At 42.1% G+C, this 24,177-nt stretch overlaps 1 protein-coding gene across 1 annotated transcript in view; it reads left to right on the top strand.

Moving 5' to 3' along the window:
• Positions 1–24,177, top strand: part of LOC138285082 (glycophorin-C-like) — a 217,051-nt gene that overhangs the window by 179,932 nt on the left and 12,942 nt on the right. The window contains exon 2 of the mRNA XM_069224600.1: positions 22,073–22,117. Within this exon, the coding sequence (XP_069080701.1) occupies positions 22,073–22,117 (45 nt within the window). The remainder of the gene's footprint in view (positions 1–22,072; positions 22,118–24,177) is intronic.

Raw genomic sequence — 24,177 nt, 5'->3', positions numbered from 1 at the left:
CAATTGCCTTTAGAAACTTCATCAGCATAATGCTGGAGCAAAATATGGGCCACTGCTTTGACTACATATGTATAAATGATTGAAAATAAAAGGAAATTTGAAACACCTCAATTATTGAGCATTAACTTTTAAATTGTAAGAAGAGATACAGTGACAAGATACCTCTTATTTTGAACTACATCGATGATCTGGATTAAGGGTTTTACCAAGTCATTGTTTTAGGAGCACATACTTTTAAGAATGCATGAAAGATGTGCAGGAAAGCTGTGCTAGACCTAACATGAGTTCAGATCCTAGTCCCCATAAACACACACACACACTTATATATATTACAGAGTGGTGACACTAACTAACTAGTTATAGTTAGGATTCCCAAAAGTAGGAATTCCTGATTTTTGATCTGTGGTAACTTTACGCCCACTTGATGAAGTCCCACAAAACTCTGCTGACCCATAGGTTTTTCTAGATTTACGGATTATGCAGTGTTTAGTGGTGATTCATTAAGGGGATGAAAAAAAAAGAAGGGTGTCCCGCAGTGTGTTTTTCTCCAAATCTTTTGGACTTAGCACCAAAACTGACAGTTACATTTCCATGCAATTTAGTAGAATTATATGTTACAGTGTGCAGATGATTCTTTTTGATTGTGCAGGTAAGTATTTTACATATTTAAAAAGTTTTGAGGAATTTTAACTTCCTGATATCACAGTATTTTACAAAAGTACAGCGCTACGTAGCAATGACAAGGTATTCTGTGGTTGGGTAATGACTGCTTTTACAAAAGTTAAAGGCAGCTGTGGTGTTTTAAGTACACTTTGGCTGTGTTCTGGGCTAGGGCTTTAGCTACTGTTAAGTTTTAGGTTTTTAATTTTTCCCTTCCTATTACCACTTTATTAAATTGGTAACTGGTAGTTTCCACATAGTTAAAACAAAATGTACAGAGTACCGCTTTACTACCTAGGAAGAACTGTGTCAAATAAAAAATAGAAATACACTGTACTACACTGTATTTCACAAATATAGTATACTACAGTGTATTTTGAATTTCTCACAGATTTAAATCTTCACAAAAATGTCTACGGACTACCTCAGTAATATGTACGAATTACTGTGCTACTTAAAAAAAAAATTAAAATAAATTATAAATACACTGTACTACATTGTATTTTACTAATATAGTCTATTGTATTTTTCTTTTTCCTATAACTACCACAGTGCTTTGTAGGTACTAGCATGGCCCTTATTGGACCTGGCCCTTGTGACAGGTTCGGCCCCTGACTTTTTGCCTCCTTCCTCCTATTTTGTCTGACCTCTTGAGGTTTGCTCTAGGACTCTGAGCACTTTATCACTGCTGATCAGTCCTAAAGTGCAGGTGCTCTCCATCGTAAACTTGGTATGATTGGCTTATACATATTTGGCATATTTAATTTCCCTGTAAGTCCCCTGGGGTCCCTGACCCCTGCAACTGCATAAAGCCCATGAGGAGCGCTTTTTCTCCGTGAACCTAGCACCTGGAAGAGCGCTGATCTATTGATTGGCAAAGCACTCTTAAAGCGCTTTCTGGTTGCTCAGAAAACTGCCCCAAGCGCCTGAAAGCGCTTGTTGCTGCAAAAGAATCAGTGCTGCGACCCTGGCGTTGCGCTTGGCCAAGCGTGTGTTGTGATGTCTTCAAACTTCACCACCGCAGCCTAGGCTGCCTTGTGGAAGCCCAAGTGTTGCACTGTGCCGGGGACCCCCGGGGCACCATCAAGTGGGAAAAAGGAGCGAGTGCGCTTCTACCATGCCCCTGGGGTGAAGCGTGCTTTGAGAAGTGCCCTAGGGGCACAAACAGGCACCCACTCTGGTGCCTGCTGCTTGTTATGGCCCGGGCGGGCCGCAACCTCCATTTGGAAGCCGGGCGGGGAAGGAAGCCTCATCGGAGGCTCCCGCCCCACCGAGCCCCCTTTTATTTTTGTGGACGGGCGGGGGGAAGGAAGCCTCATCGGAGGCTCCCCCGCCCCAACTGCTCCTTCTTGTATTGGCAGAGACCGCAGGTGGGGCAGAAGCCTAGCCGGAGGCCCCCTGCGCCGCCGGTCCCCTTTGTGGCCCCCCAGGAAGGGCCCGATACAGATATCTTGGTGGCAGGTGGGACAGAACACTCATTGGAGGCTCCCCCACGCCACCAGGCCACCTATTGTTGTTTTGGGGAATTGTTTGACCCCCCCCTGGTTGGAGGGCCAGTGGAGGCCCGGGTGGCCCCAAGAGATCACAGGCCCCTTATTATTGGAGGCCCCCCGTTTCGCACAGTGGATCGCCGTGGGACCCATTTGTTTGCTTCTGGACACTGGAAGTGCATTTCATCAAGGAAACAGGTACTGTCTACAGGCATCCCTATTTGTTATGTTCCTAATATGGACTTTATGGATTTATGTTCTAACCTGTTTTTGTGCTATATATATGTTCTGCTAATGTTCCTTTTATGGACATGCTCGGCTAATATGTTTTCCTGACTTGCCATATGTTTTGTAATGTTCCTGATATGGGTGTTTATGATATTCCTATGATAAGTGCATTTGTGTAGTAATGTGATTCCTGACTACTGCTTATGTTGCAGAATATTAAGTAACCAGTGCGTTATATGTGCCATGTATAACGTTCTGACAACTGCTAAGGTAGCAGGATTTTAGTGACATGTTATGTTTGGTCTAATAATTGCATTGTGTACAAAGCAATATATGTTCATATAACTTGGTGTTTTGTTTCCTCTGTGGTGGGGATAGTGCGTCACGTGTGTTGTGTGTGTTGTGCAAACGCTCTACACTGTGCCTCTGGGATAGGCCTGACTGCTCGTGCCAAGCTACCAAGGGGAAGAACAGGGGTTATCTTGGATGTGTAACTTCCTTGCCCTGACTAGAGTGGGTGGGTTCTGCCTGGCTCAGGTGCATACCCTAACCAACCAGAAACCCCATTTCTAACATTCCTCCACATAAAGCGTTTTCAAAATCTATATAAAAATATAAATACATTTCACAACCTATTACTATTTTAATAAAGTGGTAATATGTAGGGAACAGCAAGGCTACCACTTACCTATATTTATGGCCCTAACCCATAACACAGCCAAATTGAGCTGAAAACTACATGTTGTCCTTTTACATTTTGTAAAGCTAGCTATTAGACAATCTTTTACTGCCTTGTCATCGACAGGTACCATGGGATACCACAAAGTTACTGGGGTATTCTGCGGCACAATATATAACTAAATATTTTGAGACTTTTTACTTAAACACTACTTAAACTATTTACATCTGCCACCACACATTACCATTTACACCCCATAATATAGATCCCTGCCACATTATATCTACATCTGTTCACTCAGTTTCATACTACATCTGTTTAAAGTACCACCCTCCACTCTACACCACTCCACTCTATGCCATTCTACTACATGCCACTCCACCGTACGCTAGCCAACTGTACACCACTCCACCATATGCCACTCCACCCCTTACTAATCCATTATATGCCACTCCACTCTACCCCACTCCACTGTAAGCCACTCCACTCTACACCATTCCACTGTATGCTATTATATTCTACACCACTTCATTCTACACCAATCCAGCCTGCGCCGCTCCAGTCTATGCCCCTCCACTCTACGCCACTCCACCCTATGCTATTCCACTGTATGCAACTCCAGTTTACGGCACTCCACTTTACATTATTCCACACTACGCCACTGCACTCTGAAGCCACTTCACTCTATGCTGTTCCACTGTAGATCACTATACTGTACCTCACTCCTTCCAACAACGCTCCACTGTATGCCATTCCACTCTGTCACTCTGCTGTACGCTATTCTACTCCATTCTGTGCCACTCCACTCTACATTATTCAACTGTATGCCACTCCACTCCACCACACTTCTCTCTATGCACTCCATGCTACACCACTCCTCTGTATGCTATTTTACTCTACTCCACTCCGATCTACACCACTCAACTGTATTGCACTACACTGTACCTCACTTCACTCTATGCTACTCCACTCTGCGTCACTCTGCTGTACACTGCCCCACCCTATGCCTCTCCACACAATGCCACACAACTCTGTGCTTCTCCACTGTACCCCACGGAATTTCGTTTAGTGACCTCCCGTTACGAAAAGTGAAGATTGATTTGCTAGTCAGAAACTCAGTCACTATTTCGTCTTGGAGTAAGATATGCCAGTGTTTAGTGGCATATTTCCTTAAAATCACAGTAGACTCTGTAAAGTCCGTGATAAGTCTCACTTTATCTCCCTTGTCGTTCCGTACGGTCTTGTTTCTTGATTTCAGTGTCAAATGTCGCGGAACATGTCTTATTCTATTCTGTGCCTTATTGATTATGCCTTTCCGATATCCTCTAACCTTAAAACGATTACCCATTTCCTCGATACATTTTTCAAATTCTATATCTTTACTGCAATTTCTCCGTGCTCTAACCATCTCACCATAGGGAATTGACTCTATATGGTGTTTAGGATGTGCACTTTCTGCATGTAACACTGAGTTACAAGCAGTCGATTTCCGAAACAATTTGCTCTCAATGCTACCATCTTCAATGTACAGTTCCACATCCAAAAATTCTATGTGTGTCGCACTATATTGGCATGTAAACTTAACATTCATATCATTTGAGTTCAAATAATCAACAAAGTTCAACAATTGATTCGCACCACCTGTCCATAACATGATACAATTGTCTATATAACGACCCCAATAAAGGATATATGTCTGCCATTGAGCAGCACCTGGACCCCAGACCCACCTCTCCCCATACCGTCTCATGAAGAGTCCTGCATAAGATGGGGAAAATCTGGAGCCCATGGCTACCCCCTGTTTCTGTCTAAACCAATCACGTTCAAAAATAAAAAAGTTGTTATTAAGAATCATGGATATAATTTCTAGTAACATCCTCGTGTGTTGCCACCAACTTGCAGTAGCATGGAGTGCATAGAGAGAAGTGTGGTGGAGTGGAGTGGCATACAGTCGAATAGTGTAGAGTGGAGTGGCGCAGAATGGAGTAGAATAGTGTACAGCAGAGTGACATAGTGGAATGGCATACTTTGCTGAGACACGGCGTTTGTGCTTCCTGCGGCTGGTGCCGGAGGAACAACGATTTGGCATAATGTACGTGGTTACCATTTGGGAACTGTTAATTACAATAATGAGGATGTAGAATTTGTATTATTTATTCAGTACAAAGACAGCAGGTTGTTTAGGTTATGACTTAAGGCATGGCTCACGCTAAGTTTGGTTACAGGTCAGTGGATTAAGTTTCGATTGTCGTTCGAGTGGAAAGGCAGTCAGTTGATAACCTTTGACTGTGGGTTCGCCGTCTGTTGTGACCTACAAAGTTATGAGATGGTGCTTTTGAAGGTAAAATGCTAATGGATTATATATATTGGGTTATTGGTTTGGGAGTTGTTAGTCATAACATGACAGTAAAAGAGTGATTTGTAATCTTTTTCCTTTAATTTATATCTAAGTTCTTATATTTAATTTATTAGTATTTCTGACTCACTTACTCTTACTATGGTGATTATGATTGCATGTTAAGGATTATTACCACTTTGGGTGTCTGCACGGATTAATGGGGTGACTATTTTAATTATGATTGAGCTGCTGGACACTAACCCACCAAGTTGGTTTGGCACACTGGGTTCCACTATGCATTAATGAAATATATTTTGAGTGATTTTGATAAGATTACATTGAATGTATCTTTGTCTTTTGATGATTCTTGAGATTTAGATGAATATGTTATAAGAAGCGACTACATTCCAGCCCTGAAGAAGTCAAGTGACGAAACACGTGTTGGCTGTGAGGTCGTTGTAAGGAAGCTGGACCTTTTTTTGTTTTTGTTTTTACAATCTGGATATTTTGCTTGAACTGTTAGTTAAAAAAAAGCTCTGGAGGAACACCCAAGATTATACATAATGGACTTTGGAAACTTTATGGATTGCCATTAGACTGTTCGGTAAACTTGGAAGGAAATGAACTTATACCTTTAGAAGTTTGTGTGAGAATATTGAACTATAAGGGGGACTTTTGATATATTTCTTTGAGAATTATAATATTAGTAAATTCATGACCTATAACACTTTTGTTTTATTGCTTTTTATTTAGCCCTTTATTGTGTAATAATAGTTGTAAATCCTCACATACTTAGGAACTCTTTCAATAGGTGAAAGCCCTTGGATTTAGGATATGTGTATACTGGGTTGACGGGTGCCTCAGCATTTTTCATATGTTTAGACTGATTTTCAGTCAATATTTGGAGTCTTAGGGTGTATTCCCCACTGTAGTGCACTGTTGCAGATAATAATGTTGAAGTAATTTAAGTTTAGTGAATTCTCCTTGGTGCGCCTTTTTCTCCCTTTACAATACACCCCATTCTGGTAGACATGCTACTCTGTACCACTCCAGTCTACGCCATTCCACTCTGCGCTTCTCTACTTTATGCCACTCCACTGTATGCCACTCCACTCTATGACACTCTGTTCTATGCCACTCTATTCCATTCTAGTCTATATCATGCTACACCGCTTCTTGAGATTTCACTCTACACCGCTCCCTATACGCCACTCCATTCTACCCCTTTCTACTCTACCCCACTGTACTGTACACCACTCCACTCAATGTCAGTCAACTTTACACCACCTAACTCTACGCCACCACTGTAAACTATTTCACTCTACTTTATGGCACTTCAGGGTATGCCACTCCACTCTACGCCACTTCACTCTACAGAATTCCATTGTGATTCACTCTATGCCACTCTATACTGCACCACTCTATGCTATTCCACTCTACACCACTCCACTGAATACCACTCTATTCTATTTCACTCTACAACTCTCCACTCTAGGACACTACTTATACAACACAGTCCTCCCCTGTACTCTGTAGCTCTCCGCTTAATGTCAATTCTCTCAAGCGACAATGCACTCAAATATTTTATGGGTACTATTGAAACCTGATTCCTGCCACTCACACATTTCTAGAAATGAGGCCCTGATTCATACTTTTTGACGCAAACCTGCGCTATCTCAGGTTTGCGTCAAAAAGTAAAGTGCCGGCTTGCGCCATTCTTGGACGCCAGCCAGGCACCATATTTATGGAATGCTGCAATCCGGCGTAAATGGTGGGCTAGCGTAAAAAAAATTGACGTTAGCTGGGTGGGGGTGGCAGTATGGGAGATGGGTGTTTAGCACCAAAAAATTACGCTAGGCTGGTTAGAGTCAAAAAAGATTACTCTAACCAGATTAGCGTCATTTTATGCAGCTAAACCTACCATGGCACATGACTCCTGCCTTAGAAAAGGCAGGAGTCATGCCCACCACCCCAATGGCCAGCACATGGGACAAGGGTCCCCTTTGCATGGCCATTACACCCAGTGCCATGTATAGGGGCCCATATCTTGGCCCCCTATGGTATTTAAAAAAAAAAGTAAATACTCACTGTTACTTATCTGTACTTACCTGGGATGGGGTCCCCCATCCTCACCTGACCCTCTGGTGAGGGTGGGAGTGTCCCTGGGGCCTGGGGAGGGCACCTGTGGACTCATTCCATGGTGTTCCACCATTGAAATGAGCCCACAGGTCCCCTAACGCCTGCCCTGACCCAGATGTTAAATAATGGCACTTAGCAAGCTTAGCGACATTATTTAGGCCCACCTCCCTCCCTTGCACATTTTTTGCACAGGAGGATAAATAAGGTGCAAGGGCCTTAGAGTCATTTTTGCCGGAAACGCCTACCTTGCATCTTATTGATGCAAGGTAGTTTTATACAGGCAAAAAATGACTTTAACTCCAATATTTTGATGCTAGACAGGTCCAGCATCAAAATATAAATATGGAGTTAATTTTGCGCTGAAATAGCGTAAAACAAAATGACGCTATTCCACCGCAAACAGAGTATAAATATGTCCCTAAATGTTGGAGCTCTGTGATTGATCTTGCGTGCTGCATGCCACTTCTGTGCACCATTTTAACCTGTCCACGCCTTCGGCTTCCCTGTAGAAATGGTTAATTTGCTGATGAGCGTTAACCCTGTTAGGTCACGATGAATTGTTTGATAATAGTACCTTTGTGCGCGCTTTTTGAGAACGAGAAAAGAGAAATACTTGTGAAAAAGGCATCCAGCCTCCATTTAAGACTCCTCGAGTGTAGCGGTCAGATAAGTCTGTGGAAGATGTTACACCTGAAGAAAGTCGTGATAAGAGAGATCCCACCCCGCGGTGAGGACAGCAGCTCTGACATCTTTCATCAGCGGGTGTCTTCGCTGCCTTTTACTACCAGCAGCATGGACAGTACCCGTCTTTAGCAGAAAAGGGTTTGCATCGTGAAAATAACAAGTCATTTTATTTCTCTCCGTTTTAGCTTCTCTCGAGTACACCAGGAAACCTTGAGGTGATGAAGCTGCTTTTGCGAAATTATTTATTGTAGAAGCATTAAGAAAGACGCTTGTGGTCTTTCTTGGCACAAAGTACTGTCGACCCCACCATCGAAAAATGTTTTTGCTTCAAATGTATACAAAAATATTTCGAGAATCGAATTACTTTTTCAATAACCATTAGCAATGGCACCTCAGTTGTTCCTGTTGGCGCAGGGCGTCACCATATTTCAATGTCTGGTCATTTTTTTGAGTGGTGTAGTTGGCAAAAAAAATAATGGACTGTAATGTTGCTCAGGTTTACCAGTGGTGGAGATTAATACAAGCATTCACCAATCACGATTTGGTTTTCCCAAACTTGAAGTTACTAATTTGCATTGTTAGGTTTTCTTCACCCAATTGCATCAAACTTCCTTCACAGCGCAAGAGCTGCCTCCTATAAGTGGACTCTCTGAAGTTAACATAGCACCATATTATATTACCAAAATTAATTATTGTGCAGCGAGGTTGTCATGAGCCCTGTTTCAGGTACGGGCAGTGATCCCTCTACATGTCTGATCTCTCTGGTCTGTCTTCCCTCTTCTCTACCCAACCTTTGTCTCTCCCTGCCTCCCCTGGCACCTATTCCCAGCCGGTCACCCCCTTCCTCCTATCTCTCCTCCCTTCTTCTATACTTTTATTTGGGTAATAGAAGCAAGTACTCCTCAGAGTCCTGTAAATGGGTCCACAGGTCCCATAACGCCTGGTCTGACCCAGGCGTTAAATAATGGTGCAAACCAAGCTTTGCACCATTATTTAGCCCCTCCTCCCACCTGTGCATCATTTTAGCACGGGGAGATAAATATGGGGCTATGGGGATAGCACCATGTTTTATATGGGAACACCTACCTTGCATCTCATTGACGCAAGGTAGGTTCACGCATCTAACAAATGGTGCAAAGGGTGCCTAAAATAAACGTTCTTTTCCTATTCTTCAAAATATTGGTGCTACAAAAAAGTTTTTCTTTTTGTTGCAAAACAGAACGGAATCCCAAATAAAGGGCCAGGTTACGAGTTATGAGTAAACACGGCTGGAGATTCAGAGTAGGCCAGCTTACTGTCTCCAACCAGTATCCCCATAAATGTTTACTCCTATTAAGAATTAAATCCCACAGAATGGGAAATAATGGCAGAGTCCAAGATTTACTAGGCATAAATTCGCACCAAATTCCTAATTATTTGTAGTTTAGTTCCTTATATATTACTGCTAAAGAGGGTGGTAAATGGGAGAAGGGGTTTCTGTGTATGCTGGGGTGGTGGCAGCAGCGCTGGTAGTGGAGGGAAGGAGAAAATGAGTTCTGGTAAGAGGAACATAGAATGCAGTCCATCCCATGGAAAAAGGTCAGGGTGGTGGGGGAGAGAACGAAGCTTATGTGCTGTTACAGCCACAGCCTCTTGTGATTCTACAGGCCAGTAAATTCTGGTCCAGTTCTCCCTCACCCAGGAAAATTGGGCAGTGTGGGTGGCCTGTTGGACTCACTGGCGTGGTTAAGAAATGTCTTGTGGCACGAGCACTGTTTCACAATTTGGATGCGCAAAACAGCCACCAGGACGAGGGAAGGCGATGATGGCGAGGCCTTGTGATGTCTACTGTCCCTCCGAGGATGTCAGATGGGGAGTGCTCACTTGCTAGGGTGGATGGGAAGGCAGAAGAATTTGCTACTGGGCACTTGGCCAAACCTGGGGCGCTGATGCATGTGCTGCTGGGCCAATGTCTGAATCCGGTGTGTTGCTGCTGAGCGCACTGCAGCAATATTACATGCAGGTTGCAGCTAGTGGCTTACCATACCTGAGGCTCGGCTGTGGCTAGTGGAGTCTCACAGCATGGGCAGCATGCCTTGGGTGCTTGGGGTGAGGCCCTGGACCAAGGCTGCTCTTCATAAGAATTCAGGCCCACGCAGTACAGAGGTCGTTGCTGGTTTCACTGTATCAGAGGGGCGGTGAGCGGCTGTCATGTAACAGAGTTGCTGATGCAGGGGAGAGGGCGGGACATCGCCAGTGTAGTGCTGGGACAGGGCCTAGGCCAGCACTCAGCACAGCATAAAAAACACATCTGGAGACGAGATGTTGGTAACAATAGATCTGGTGCGTCACTGCCTGAGCAGCTGCGTCAGATGCTTTTTATTGTTAAACGCACATAGTGGGTTTGACTAAACTATTCTGCGCACGTCGGTGGGTGGCCCATTTATCACCCCTCTGCAAGCACACCTAATGGTAAACACCACTAATGGCATGCGGAATCCTGCACTTGGACCTTTGGTGGTGTGAAAAGAACTTATGTTTTGCTTGGTGTTAACTGTAAGTATGTTTTTGACCTCCACCCCAAAGTAGTGAGACTATCTGACAATAAACTTCTAGACGTTGACTACTATCTGACGAAGGTGGCAGTCCAAAGAAGATCTTTGTATTATCAGCAAACATGTATAATTCAGTGCCAAACTGATAAAGCAGTTTTGCTACACGTTTCATATATACAAAAGTAACAGTGATGAAGAAAATAACGTTGGACAGACCACAGCTGATAGATTTGGCTTCTGAGGGGAAGGGCAAAATTGCAACTATTTGCTGACAATTGGCCAGAAAGTTAATGACCCGTATCAGTGCAGTGCTATTGACACTGACTTCTTCAGGTCTTGTGAACAGTATGTCATAGCCAATGGTGTCAAATACTGCCGATAGGTACAGGAGCACTAAGCCACCTCGACACATAGAATCCATATGCCTGCATAAATCATACAATACTAAGACCTCCACTACTTCACCACTCCTACCTTAATGGATGCACGCTTTAACAACATTAAACAATTGAACGATTACCAGTTTCTCTAACATATTTGATAAGGAGGGAGATAAGGTGAAACGTGTTCAAATCAGAGGTGTCCAATGAGGATTCTTTTTAGTAGTGGTTTCACCACTTCACTCTTCCTATGTTGTGGTGTTTTACCTGTTTTAATGAGGTATTACAAATGTATAGCAAAGGTATATTTAGTAGAGCAGCTGTTTTCTGCATATAGTTTGCTGGACAGTTGTCAGAGGAGGAGCGTGAGAGACAACTTTTATTCTGAAAAGAATTGAAATGTATTCAGTGTTCAAGTATATGTAAAAGAAATCGGGCCTGGGAATGTCTTAGTTCCTAACCTAGAGACTATTGTTTGCTCAATTATGTTCATCCTGCTTTTGAAGCAACAGGAACCAATTTTTTTTTTAAAATGTGTTTTTATAATTGCAGCCTGTCAAACATCCCATCTCTTTTCTGATTAACTCCTTAAACCCATCTTCAAAATTCATATGACACTCCACCACCTCCTAGACTTGTTGTGTGACAGTGGGATCAAGAATAGCACTCAGTCTGCCTTTGATGTGGCCGTCCTAGAAAGTCATCTCCCTTATGGGAAACCTATAGGGGCATATTTAAGAGCCCCTGGTGCAACACTTTTTCTGATGCTCCAGTGGCGCTGTGCCCTACACCGTATTTACAAGGTGGCATTAAGACTATTTCCACAGCAAGATAGCCGCCATCTACAACACTTTTGAACTGCAACCCACTGAGGTCAACCTCAACAATCTCAACTCACCCACGCACACCAACCATCCTGTCACAACCTGGAGCCCCCAGACTGCACAGACCACTGAAACCATCATAACCTCCATTCACTCTGAGGCACCAACTGACCCCTACCCCCACCACTTTCTCAACCTAGGAACTAAGGATATAGGCACAGAACTCCCCACATCCTCGATACCTTCATCACCACGACAAACGTCCCCAGAGCCCTGTGTGACTGTGTGTTTGGCTGGCCCAAGATGGCCGGCCAAACACACCTGCTTACTGCTGGGGAGTGCTGTGCACCCCCCCTTATCCCTGTCAGAGATCCAAGGCCCGCCCCTTTTATCATAAAATGATAATAAACATTGTCTATTATTGTTTTATACTAAAAGTTGTGCAGCTGTTGCTGCTGGTGGGAAGGACGGCCCCTGCCTGATCGCAGCCACAGGGTACATCAGATCCCCTTTGAGCACAAGAAGACAGCAGCCGTGATTTTCCTCAACCTATCAGCAGCATTCGACACGGTATCCCACCACGCCCTCAACAACAGGCTCAACAGCATCAGCGTCCAGGGCAATGCCCTCAGGTGGATCTCTTCCTTTCTTACAGGACAAACATAGAGAGTCCACATACCACCATTCATCTCAGAACCAAAGAGCATCTTCTGCGGAGTACCCTAAGGATCTTCCTTCAGCCTCACACTATTCAACACCTACATGACCCCGCCACTGACATCATCAGATCCCACGGACTCACGTCATATCTGCAAAATCTTCAAATGGATCCGCATCTACAACAGGAAGACCATCACCCAGGCCCTCATCACCAGCCAGCTAGCCTACGGCAACACACTCAATTGCCAGCATCTCTGACTAACTATTCAAGAGGCTCCAGACCATACAGAATGCAGCAATCATAATAATCCTGGACCTCCCCAGTGGGGCCCACATCTCCCCCACCTCAGAAACCTCCAGTGGCTACCCATCCGGAAGAGATGCCAGTTCAAGATTCTCACTTACGCCCACAAAGCCCTACACAAACAGGGACCTGACTACATCAACCAGCGAGTGAACTTCTACAGTCCCTCCAGAAACTTGCACTCCATTGCCCTGGCCCTCGCCCACACCCCATACATGTGAAGCAGCCATAGTGGAGAACGCTCGTTTTCCTACATTATCACCAAGACCTGGAACATTGTGTTCCTCCACGTACAGACATCTCTCTCCCTAACTGACTTCAAGAAGAAACTCAAGACCTGGCTCTTCGACTAAGACTCTGCAAACTCAACGCCCGGAAACCCCCAGGGGTGATAGTGTTGCGCTTTACAAATATTCATTGATTAATTTTTAACAATCTTGTCATTGCACAACTGATATACACATGTTAACACACTTTGCTACAGATGTTACCTCCTCCAATTGGTTTTCCTCTTTTATCCATATATGACAAATTGACCTCATATCATTTCTCCAGATGTTGCGCTCAATGTTCACCTTGATGGATACTCTTCTACTGATTCGACTATCCCCTGCGCCCTCAGTCCAAAATGATATTGTTCTAAAATTGTGCTTACAAGTGACAAATAGTGTGAGTTTAATTTTCCAAAGTGTATCTCATACTGATTTGATTTTGAGCTATTCTCCCTAAACAGTTCCTACAGCACCCTGACTACATCTTAATTCCAGGCTTAACTGCTGTTTCGCTGAGGTACCATTGAGGTATATGCTTTCTATACCTTCTCTTGCCCTATTTTGTATTTGCTTGACTTCCCTTGATAATGCTTGTTTGTTATTTTAGACTTTGTTTCTATGACTGCACAGAGGATGCACAGCTCTGGATTAAGCTGTTGCTTTGCCCAAACTCTCTACAAGATTTCTTTGTCCACTGTCTTCAGCAATCCAGGGTTGGATATGAGTATAAATTAGAATCAAGCAGAAAGGGAGCATGTTCATACCGTCAGTGGTAATACAAAACTTATGCATATCTTCTAGCGTAGATTGTTTTGTTGCACGCGAAGGGCGCATCGTATGTCAAGACTCTGAGTTGACTCTCTTGCAAGCAACATGAAAAGAGATCTTCTCATTCCTGGTATTTCCAAGGAGAGTAGGTAGTGATCCCTCTCAAGAGGAGGTGATGCACAGTCTACATGTGTGTAATTACCTCTGCTTGGTGGGTTGTGAGGAGAGAACGAAGAATGTGGTTGCATGTTTTCTTTTCTATCTCAAGTTAAGAAAGATACTCAAAACCCTACACGAACTTCTGTATGCAAACTGATCTAGTATAAATACTTCTACCAGACATGTCATGGATTTGACCGTGGCAAACACTTTCTTACTCTACTAGGTAGCCATGCACTGAAACGTGTTTCCTATCTATAAATAGACATCAGGAAATTGCTGACAACGTTGCTAATTCCTCAGTAGTCCCGACCTTCTTGTATCCTTCTCTGCTCTGCCTTTTGCTTAAACTCCGAAAGCAAGAGGCCAATCATTTGAAGAATATTGGCTTCTTAAGTGACACATAATAACGTAATATAATGCATTTGTAACATTTCTTTTATTCTAAAACAAGGCCTTTAATTAGATAGACCCCTGATTCTGGGCAAAATTCGTTTAAAAAAAGGGTACCACATTTTGGAACTACAGGTAGGCAAAGTTCCCTATAGGAAGCTCATCCAGAATATTACTTCTGTGACCCCTCCTAAACTCTCTCACCCGTTTACCAGTTTTCACCCCCATGAGTATTTTTCCACTAATTTCATATACTCATTCGTAGTTGGTAAATAGCCTTTCTGGGACGACTGCTGCAGATAGACCGGGGTGTTGCAGAACAATTGTGGGCGACAAAATCCTGCATTATTAATTTCAATGAAGAGTGAACTTTACCCAGAGCCTTGCCATTAATAACTCTCTAAAATATTTCCATTAAGAATCTACACTGCAAGCATCCATTCTGTATTCTACAGTCTATTTTAGAAGGTGGAAGTAGTTGTTGAACAGTATCTGGGACACTATATAAATGATGAAGAATCTCTGCTACGTATTGGGCCACCACACAGACATCACAGGACTGTAAATGTCTACACAATTATTGAGTGTAGCTTGCTGCATGCACTGTGAGCATGCAAGCACTGAACACATACTCAGTGCCGTAATGCAAGCTAAAATATAACATCACAGTGCCGTACAGAACAAAGCTACTGGGTGTGGTTTGCTGCATAGACTGTAAGTACACGTACCGTTTAGGAAACATGCAAGCATTACCCCCACTCAGTGCTGTACTTTACGCTACATCAAAATATCATATAGTTTGCAAAAAGTGACCAGATGATATTATTTTACTGGGATAACAGTGCAGTTCTGTTTTTTTTACCATACCAGTAAATTCTAAGAGTTGTAATGTTTTGTGAGCTTGAGATAGGCTTACGCTAAAACTATCATTTATAACAGGGAAGCTCAGTACTATAAAATTGGCAGGTTTGACACAATGATGGATGTGATGAAAACCTGTACAAGTATAAAGCGCTGATTGTGTTCTCAGCTCTACACACAGCACATACAGTAATGTCACACTATGCTTCAGCTTGGAGAAAATATATGTTGGATGTTGTTTGCTAAATGAACTAGCAAAGGGTGTCAGACAATCTGTGGGGTGATAAATGCTAGCCCAGACCTGACGTGCGTCACTTGATAAAGCATGGATAGAAAAATAATGGTGAGGTCAAAGAAACGAATTAGTTGACTGATTGCTTACAAATTGCTCAACTGTATTTAACATGTTTAAAAACGTTCAGTTTGTAACAAGAAGTGAAGTTACTAACTGGTGTTTTTGCAATAAGTAAGTTCCTTGTGGATAAAATGTGCTAGCATTTAGGATTCTGATCCTGTGGCAGGATGTTTCGCAAATATAAAAATGTACATGCACCTCCACCCTAACCTGGAGCTGCCAGTACTATTAATGTATTTACCCCGACATACTTCTGCCAGTGCCCCATTGCTTTTCCAGCAAGCACTGAAACCCTATCCTGGTTTCCTGGCCCCTGGTCTTTTCCCTGCTCAGACCTATACACGGCTTTGACGTTGCACCTCAACCCTCCCTTTTAGGACCCTTCATAACCAGGATAGGACTGGCCTATTGGGCAACCTGACAGTGATAGAAAGGCAACACTGACAGGTCAGTATTTAGGGCATTTTTTCGCGCTTTGGGTGCCTGTTTCATGGTCTGATTGGTCTGCTTTTACTCTTGATATCACCACAAATATTGCCTTAAACACATATAATTCCCATATCCTGCAAACATCTATATAGTGTGTCTTTATAGGTTCAGGCTGTCCCGAGCTGCAAATGTGGGCAACATTTTTAAATTTGTGATTCAGTAATGGGGACCACTTTTATTTTGGTGCTAGGCCTATTCACTGTCACTGTTGGACTCTGTCTGTAACTTTAAAGCTGGGACCCACAAATGCTCTTCCATTGCCCAGGACCACATCATGATGCTGTCCACTGCTAAAGGATCTGTATAACTCTTTTTGCTGAAAGTGCCCTGCTGCAGTACATTTGTTAGCTTGAAAATTCACTGAGTTAATGTATGATCTGTATAACAGAGCAGTGTCATAAATTAACAGGGAGATTTTCCAAGTTAATAAATGGATTGTAAATTGTAATTTTGGGTAAAACAACGTACAGATCCAATCTGGCTGCACTTCGCCTGAATACCCTCTTTAAATCTACCAATATACGTAGTTTCTCCTGGAGCACCACGACTTATCCAGTACTGAGAGTGGCATACTGTTCAGCCGTGCTGGCGTGCCCATGGAGGTCTTCTTCCCACCACGGTTTTAGATACCACGAGCACGCAGGTGGGGTAACGTCACTATTCTCACCTTCAGAGGTCATCTAGGTCTTTGGTCTTGGCAAAGAGTCTAGTAGTTAGAATCATGCAAGCACAAATCAATAACACGAAACCATAAACAGTTTAAAATTCCATGAACAATTTAACACTAAATCAAAACTTCAAACTGAATAAAGTTTCAAAGCTTTAGTTCAATCCCAAAATTAATGTCAAAACTAAGTTATAAATATACATAAAAACCATTGGCTGACCAAAATGTCTGAAAGGGTTTAGCCTGCTGAACATGAATACTGTTAAACACTCGAAAAGATTCATATAGATTAGCAACAATACAATAGACACATTATTATCAGATTTCAAAGCAGATGATGGTGATATCAGTAAATCATCAAAATACAGTTTCAGCAATCAATTTCACAGCTGAGCCATCCTTATCAGTTACGCGAACTGGGAATTACATGTGTGGTAGAGGGCTAACAAATGCGGGCAAAAGCAAAAATAAAAGAAATACAAAAATAATTTTGAAAAATCATCTAACTAGTACATCTCACTTTAAAAAATACGCCGGTGTAAGTTTCTAAGCTAAAAGGAAACAAATACCCACATTCAGCTATAGCTCTCCTCATGGGACAGCAGACAGGATGATTCATTCAGCAGGAATGGTCACCTTCTTCTGACAGCAGCAGCAGAGCAGTGCAGAACACAGGATGCACATAGGGCAAATCAGCACTTCAGAATTATTTGGACATATTAGTACTGAACAGCATAAACAAATGTGACAATTAAGACTAAGATGATAAAACTCGTCTCGGACTTGATGATGAGAGAGGGTGACAATAGACTTAAAACAGAAGTGGATGGATTCTAACAGACATCAGGACAGCTTCGAGGCTCTTAAAGATCTCACTTCAATTTCAAAGTTCCTCACTAATTAAAATATACACAATCCATTAATTAGTCCTTAAGGTGGGCTCACTGTTGGTGTCAAATTCAGTGTCCAGTCGCTGTTGATGGCACCACCAAGTTTGCAACTATTCCAGATTTTCACAGAGAAAGTGCATTGTCATTTCAATGATTTCATACAGTTCCGCCAAATACTACATTTTCTAATCACTTGCAACATGAGGATCCTCTCTCACAATACACAATAAACATACTAATTTCTCATGAGAACTACAAGTTTCCTGTCTTTTTCAACAGCTGGAACAAATGATTCAACATTGTTAATCCTAAAACATGTTATTCCCCTTCAATACAACAGAACAATGAACATCACATCAGCAACAAAGAAAAAGAATTCAGATCAGAAGGAACAGAATAAACAAGTGTTTTTCCACTACTGCTGCTAAATGAATCTTTCAGGCCTAGTCAAACTAAGAAAACTTAAGTGCAAAATAATAAAATCTATTCCACACCTTACACTTCAAATCAAATATGCAAAGTATTTAATTGCAAACATTATTTATGACATGTAAGAACAATTTTAAACGTGCATTTAATTTTCTGTAACACATGTAATTCACATTAATAAAATTCATTTAATTCAATATAACTATGATTACTTCATGTTAATTTTATACTCCTAACGTACTTCATTTCTACTGTTTCTTCTTAAAAATAATACTTTCATGTTAATATTAAGTATTAATGCACTCAAATATAAATGCACAATGCCTTCATATTAAATGTGATGGCAAAATACAAATGGCGTGCACATTTTACGTTTCCATATTAATTTCTGTTAGGCCTTTAAATGAAAATGTATAACTCGCACTATACTTCTATGCCACTAATGTATTAGTAAAAGTTGTTCTCTATCAGCCGCACACCAAAACGCTGCCATGGCAACAGTCCTATTAAATGTGCTGAGGATGTATGCACTTATACATATTCATACATGTTTTAGTTAGAAACAGTATTTACCTTAAGTTTCACATTACAACGGAAACAGTCTTAAACCAGCAACGCCAAAACCCACTGCTCCCAATGCCAAGCATATATATCCCTCATACTCATTCTACGCTTATACTCAGACCTTTCATCCACATGCATGATGATCCCCATGCACTTACTTCAGGTGCATACCACACAAATGTTATGGAGAAGCTGGTATATTCAGTCAGACTCCACTCTTTTTGCAAGAAAAGGGGGAAACAATAATTTCCGCAATGAGAGAACCAAATATTGAATTTGTATGTGGGTCAGATGTGAGTTCCATAGGTTTTTTGCAGCGCTTATCTACCCTGGGTGCCGACTGTGCCCTGGACTAAATATCACTGTTATCCACTTCTTCAGAATGGGTCAATGTGCAAAATTGTGATGCTTCCTTGTTGTGTTTCAGGCGTTTTAGGCTTTCCCTTCACAGGTGATAGTCCAGCTGCAGAAGTGGGGGACAAAGAGTAGGAACACTGTGTGATAGGACATTTTTGGATCCATGCAGATTCCATTAGCTGGGTCTGTTTTCACTTTTGCTTTTTGTGACATCACCATGCACAGCTTGCTATGCCATGAGAAAAAAATGGTTCTGGTGTTTTTACCAGAAACATTTTATTCTCAAGTATTGTGGACAACCTGGATGAAGTTCTTTGTTCTGGGGTCATAGGATACTTCTCCAGTTCCAGAAGGTCCCCTGGACTGTAGATGTCCAGCACTGGAAAACAGTGAAAAACACAGTGGCCAGAGAAAGGTGGCAGCTGCTTCTTGCGGCCATACACAGCCAAGTGAAAGCATCAGTTGCCATACATGTTCAATGGAGAAGAAGGCAGGGAAGAAATTAAAACATACTGAGAAGTACTAAGGAGATGGAGATGAGAGGTTCTAGAAAAGGAGAGGGGAGAAAGAGTAAATAGAAAAAAGCAAGAGTAAGAGAGCAGGAGAGACAAGTATGAGAAGATAGACAGACACAGCAACAAACGAAAAGGGGTAGTAGGGGAAAGCATGAGAGAGCAATGCGGACAGAGATTAGAATGTGAAGAGAGAAAGTAAAATAGACCCTCAAGGACCAAAATGAGCACTAGATACACACTGAGAAAAGATGGTTGGAGATTGTAAGTCAGAAATATAGCTGATCATATTTGCCAATACAGCTGACCTAGTGTGATTTCAATGCATACATTTTCACTTAGTTTCTAAAATGGATGTTAGTTTAAGACCTCAAAACCAACTTGCATAGCTGTCTTTGAAGTCCTGTTCAGATGTATCGATTGTTACTTAATCCATGTTGCCTTTTACAAATTGCCTAACAATTGGACTCCCTTGTCATTTGTTACTTCATGCTCTTGGTGAGACATGCTCATGCCTTCTCTTTTAATGTATATGAGCCATTTCTACAGTTACTGGTATAGCGGCTGAAAAGTACAGCCTACTTGGTCAGAAGTCCAAGTTCTATTATGGAGGTGATTTGTTTTTTTTGGTGTACATTGAAATATGGCAGTCCCTAAACTGCTCCATAACATAAAGCTTGACTTCTATCTGTATGTGTAGCAAGCTGAACAAGCCCTTTGCATGTAAATATTTTCAGTTCCTTGTATGCATGGCAAGCTTCCATGCATTCTACATTCGCCACTCAGAAATGTGCATGCTCGTCCAATCAGTGTTAGGCACACAAAGGGTGCCCTTGTGAAGATTTTATTTAAGACGTCTGCTGTATGTAAAAAAGAGAAAGTCCATAACTCCGAAAGTGGGGGACACTATTGCATCCGAATAGGATGTACCATGCAAGTAGTAACAAAAAAATGATTAATCACTGAGCAAGGTCATAGATGCCTTAAAGGCAGAGCTGCTGCCTTGCCATTTATGGCTCCTCTACTTGTAGATTGAACTAATGTCTTGAGCCTAGCCATAGGCCTCAAGTAGACCAATCTGAGGCTTACATTGTCATCTATCCTTTACCATGGCCAATGTTCTTGCTGGTCGATGTCTGACAAAGGTCTCCTTTGTGAGTGGTCTATGGCAATGTCAAACCCTGTTTCAAGTCCTTGCAGTTTTGACTGAAGCTTTTAATCAAATGTAATTCTACTATCCATCTTTTCTCACAACCTTATAGTGAAAATACTTGTTGGACATTCCTAACTTCCCATGTAAAATTAAATGTATATTTTATTTAATTTTCACAATTGTTGCAGCCCTAAAATTTTGAAATCACACTGTTCACCACCATTTTTAATAATGTCCTTGGATAGTCTTCAAGCTCTCTTTGAGGTTATTTTCAATTATTAGTGAGTTAAATTAAAACTTATAAAGTTGGGCGATATTAGGGAACTCCACAATTTACAAAGCATATTAAGGGCCTAATTTATATTTTGGCTTGCAGCCCAGTTCTCCATCGAGATATGGAGTAAATTATACCATCGCTCTGGTGGAGGTTCTGTCCACTAAACTTAGAAATGACCACCAAGCTGACGGTCATTTCTAAAGCACTGGCAGGAACCACCATCATGGCGGTTCCTGTCAGTGTTGTTTACTGTTTGGTGCATGGCTTCATCACCATGACGAAATCATGCACTAAGGCGTTGTTTTTTTTTTTTTTCGAAAAAGAAAGTCTCGAAGTGAGATTTTCTTTTTGAAACTAAAAACTAAAATGCTCGCCATGGTGAGGGGAGCGTTTAGAAGTTTTCGGTGCCCTTTACACCAGGCTTTTCCTTTTCTCCACATCATTGTGCACAGCATTCAGAATATGAAGAGTCTGATTGTAGAGAAAATACTGACTGCCTGTTCTTCGTTGTTGTAAACTGATATGCACTATAAAACTTGTGACATTTCTATAAAATACTAGCAAAAAATAAAACAGATCTAGAAATCCTAAATCTCTTGAAGTCCTGCATCTAAGTCCATGTAAACTGGTTGGTCAATTAACCAACTGTTTTAAATACCTCCACTCTTCTTTTCAGCTTTCTGTGGACAGAAATTACTGTCAGCATAGCTACAGCAAGTGAGAACATGAGAGCCAGACATACCAACCTCATAACAAGCTTCCTGTTTCTGTACCAGTATGTCAGCAGTGTACATATGCACCGTAGAGAGTGTGATTTCTCTAAGATCAGGTGCTTCCCTGCCTTCTGTGTCCTTGTGCATGCACAGATTGGAATAATGGTACACCACAAAAGCGCATATTACAGTAGGTGTAACTGCAGAAATATTGCACAGGTTGTCCTTAATTAATTGCCTTTTCCTGCTCCATTAACTAATATTAACATGTACATTTGTTTGGCTTTTCCTAGCTGATGGCGATAGTGCTGGTGGAAGTGGCGCAGGTGTCGTTGGAGGTGAGTAGCCTGAAGTCTAAACTTCTTTAATAAGTTGGAATGCACTCAATAACTTTTCAGTGCTATTGAAAACCATTCATTCATCCATTTATTTACTTATAGAATTGTTTGATCAGTGAGGCTTCCAGGGATAATGCATTCTTGGTGCATTGTGTTTAGGTACCAAAGTAATATAGAAGATCAAGAGTCTTCCGATGATTTATTGGTGTTATTGTCTATAAGCTACATGTTGGCATGGAATCCATAATCAAAGGATAAAGGAACCAGTAAATTGATGTTATGTTACACCTTTATGAGATTAATAAATAGAAGTCTAGATTCTTTGAAAAATAAAACCTTCTAAATTGTTTTTAAAGGTTCACTTGAAAAGAAATCCTAAAATCTACAGAGGAAAACAAAAAAATCTACAGAAAGCACAGTTGCCATTTCATCCAAAAACCAAGTACATCAAACTGCAAGTTAAGGGAAGTGTTAGACTTTTCATCCTTAGCGTGGTCTCCCTTAACTTTTTGCCTCTGTTCCCCAGGTTGTTGATGTATGCTGGACGCTGTTTTTGCTGTTTTTGTTACTCTGGGCACACTACCACTGCTAACCAGTGCTAAAGTGCAAGTGCTCCTTTACAAAATGTATATGTAATTGGCTTATCCATGATTGGCACATTTGACTTATTAGTAAGTCCCTAGTAAAGTGCACTAGAGGTGCCAAGGCCTCTAAATCAAATACTACTAGTGGGCCTGCAGCACTGGTTGTGCCACCCACATAAGTAGCTCTGTAATAATGTCTCTGACCTGCAACTGCAGTGTCTGTGTCTGTAGTTTTAACTGTAAATTCAACTTTGCAAGTGTACCCACTTGCCACGCCTAAACCTTCCCTTTTCTTACATGTAAGACACCCCTAAGGTAGGCCCTAGGTAGCGTGCCGTGTAGGGTTAAGGTAGGACATATAGTAATGTGTTTTATATGTACTGTCAGTGAAATATTGCTAAATTCGTTTTTTACTGTTGCAAGGCTTGTCCCTCTCATAGGTTAACATGGGGGCTACCTTTAAACCTGACTAAAGTGTAGATTCCCTTTGGGAGCTGATGGACATGTGGAGTTTGGGGATCTGAGCTCACAATTTAAAAATACATCTTTTAGTAAAGTTGATTTTAAGATTGTGTGTTTGAAAATGCCACTTTTAGAAAGTGAGCATTTTCTTGCTTATACCATTTCTGTGACTCTGCCTGTTTGTGGATTCCATGTCTGGGTAAGTTTGACAGTTGGGCTGGTTGCACTTCACACTAGACAGTGACACAAAGGGAGCTGGGGTGTAGCCTGCATATCCTGATGAGCCATCTGTGCTAGGAGGGAGGGGAGGAGTAGTCACTCACATCTGAAAAGGCTGCGACTGCCATCACACAGTGCAGTCTCCAACCCCCCTGGTGAGTGTCTGGGGCCTGGCCTGGGCAAGGCAGGATTTCACATTCAAAAGAGACTTTACTTTGAAGTAGGCCTACTTCTAAGGAGAAATTGGGTATAAGAAGGGCCCCCCAAACCACAGACTTTAGAACACTTCTGGAAACCAAGAGGAACCTCTGCCTGGAGAAGAGCTGAAGAAGAAGAGCTGCCCTGCCTGTGACTGTGCTTTGTGGAGCTATCCTGCAGTTGCTATTTCTGCCAGAGTAAGAAGGCAAAGACTGGACTTTGTGTGCCTTCCATCTTGTGAAGATCTTCAAAGGCTTGATTTAGAGCTTGCCTCCTGTTGTTTGAAGTCTCAGGGACAGCAAAGACTTCTCTCTGCCAGCACCTGGAGTCTCTGGAGAGACTCCTACTCTGCCAAGTGGTGCCCATTGTAGAATACTGGCCTGGCTTGTAGTGGGTACCAAAGGTACTTACACCTTGTGCCAGGTCCAGTTATCCCGTATTAGTGTAGAAGAGGTGTTTCTAGCAGCTTAGACTGATAGAAGGTAGCGCTGTGTGATCTCTGGAGGCGGGGCAGGAGCCCTTTAAAACTTGTTCGCGCTCCCGCCGTCGCGGGAAGCGCTGTGTGATCTCTGGAGGCGGGGCAGGAGCCCTTTAAAA

Source organism: Pleurodeles waltl, chromosome 3_1 (assembly GCF_031143425.1).
Source record: "Pleurodeles waltl isolate 20211129_DDA chromosome 3_1, aPleWal1.hap1.20221129, whole genome shotgun sequence".
Taxonomy (NCBI): Eukaryota; Metazoa; Chordata; class Amphibia; order Caudata; family Salamandridae; genus Pleurodeles; species Pleurodeles waltl.
This window is presented reverse-complemented; position numbering and strand designations above follow the sequence as displayed.